The sequence below is a fragment of the Amphimedon queenslandica genome, unplaced genomic scaffold, assembly GCF_000090795.2.
Source record: "Amphimedon queenslandica unplaced genomic scaffold, v1.1 AMPQUscaffold_7176_Cont20870, whole genome shotgun sequence".
NCBI classification, from domain to species: Eukaryota; Metazoa; Porifera; class Demospongiae; order Haplosclerida; family Niphatidae; genus Amphimedon; species Amphimedon queenslandica.
This window is the reverse complement of record NW_003552537.1, coordinates 1-2,031: the sequence shown is the minus strand read 5'-3', so window position 1 is coordinate 2,031 and position 2,031 is coordinate 1. Positions and strand designations below refer to the sequence as shown.

Sequence of the window (2,031 nt, the reverse complement as noted above, 5' to 3'; positions counted from 1 at the left end):
CAGGCTGACCTCTCATCACTTCTAATGACGTTAATAGAGCTAATGGTACCTGAGGGGCGGGGCATTAGTGGGTGGAGTTAGTAGGTGTGGCTTACTTGAGATAACATAGCAGTGAATGCCCAGGGCCTTAACATACGCAAAGGAATACTAACCAAATACTGAGAGGAAGAGAGAGAGAGGGTTTAATGTGATAAAATGATGAACTCTTTCCTAGTCATTTTTCATGACATACCCTACACTATAGAGTACAGCGTCTTTGGTATAGAAGCACTTGATAATACTAATAGACTATTGTGGAATGATCCACTGTACTATTATATCAAGCCAGGATTATTATCACAGTAGATAATCATAATACTACAGACACTGGGTATCTCCCTAAACTGATACCATTATACCATACCATATATGGTAATAGACTAGTAGTTTATAAAAATCCAATTTCAATCAAAATCAGCTCAAACTTTCTACACAATACACAGCATAAGAACATGTACATTCATCAGATACCCTGTACCCTATACAACAAGCACAGTATAATGTCACTCACTTCATGAAAGAAAGCTGATAGCAGGAACACTGCTATCTGAGACATTATCGTGGAATACCCTCTACTGAGCAACGGGTAGTACACATGCCTATTAATAACCATTAATAACCATTAATAACTAGCTCCACCCACCTGGCAGCCCAGCGGTGCACTGGTACGTTCCAGTGTCTCCAGAAGGTATCAATACTATCAGCGTTCCACCAGTCCTTGTAGAAGGAGCGATCACCAAACCTCAGTAACTCAGCAAGGACGTTGAGATAGGAATGGAAATAAAAATAGTATAACAATAACCAGAGGAGGTGATTAGGGAGCTATTGGGTGGGAGGGGCTAATGAATATTAATGAGGTAATTAATTAACTAACCGCTAGTAATAGTCCTCTCTGTATCATCATTAATAAATCCATTGACTAGTAATAAAAACAGTAATAATAATAATTAATGTACATGTATACAGAGCAAAACTGTTTTAGGTTGAAATCTTTTGCTAATGATTAATATTTGCAATTATAACTTATTCATCTTGAGGCCTAAACTGCTGGATTCACAAAGGATTTCAACTTCATTATTATTATTATTATTATTATTATTATTATTATTATTATTATTATTATTATTATTATTATTATTATTATTATTATTAATTACCTGAAGTGGTTCCAGTGATCCCATTACAGTAGGTACTAGCCATTGCTGGGATAATGCTAATAATATATTAACTAGAAATATCTAATTAATAGAAATAAATTAATAATAATAATGATACATTAAACGTACTGATTCAAGTGTTCTTCTTAATAAAAATATTTTCCTAATTTTTGGAGTCCGAGGATAATTCAACTCATAACACAATGTAGGAGCAGCAATGAAATAACAAAAATCTAAAAAAATTTAAAATTAATAATAATAATGAAAGGGGCTTACCCTTAACAGTGATATTATCAGGATACTGAACTAATGGTTTGTCGTGGTTATTATTAGTGGGTGTGGCTACTCCACCTTGACCACACCTACACCATGAATTGACTTGAGTATATGACATCATCTTCATCCAAACAATTGAATAATTGAACATGACAATAAAACCAGCAGCTATAGAACAACAACAACAATAATAATAACAATAATAATAAACATACCTGGTCCTAGTTTGAACCAGAAGACCACACCCACTGGTAGTGCCAGTAGCATTATCATGTTGCTGGCATGTAATATCAATAGGGGACGCTCCTTCAATAATCCCTATTAATTAATAATTAATTAATTAATAATAGGCTCCACCCATTACCTTTGAAGCAGCTTTCTCAAGGAGAAACGTCAATAATGGAAAGACAGAAAATACTAAAAATAAAATAAATAAATAATAAATTGATAATTAAAATACGAGGAATATTATCACAATTTAGCACATTCACTGTATAACAATAGAAATATGCAACAACAATTACTGACAGACACTCTACACTGTACACTGTACACTGTA

General features: G+C 33.5%; 1 protein-coding gene across 1 annotated transcript; it reads right to left on the bottom strand.

Moving 5' to 3' along the window:
* Positions 1 to 4: 4 nt before the first annotated feature.
* LOC100640646 (diacylglycerol O-acyltransferase 1-like) lies at positions 5 to 1,917 on the bottom strand (the record flags this gene model as incomplete). Its single annotated transcript, XM_003391676.2, has 10 exons — positions 1,837 to 1,917; positions 1,688 to 1,790; positions 1,473 to 1,640; positions 1,326 to 1,429; positions 1,197 to 1,277; positions 914 to 958; positions 683 to 861; positions 551 to 638; positions 96 to 158; positions 5 to 49 (listed from the first exon to the last, which is right to left on the bottom strand). Coding segments are annotated over exons 2-10 (831 nt in total), but the record flags the coding sequence as incomplete, so codon positions are not given.
* Positions 1,918 to 2,031: the final 114 nt, after the last annotated feature.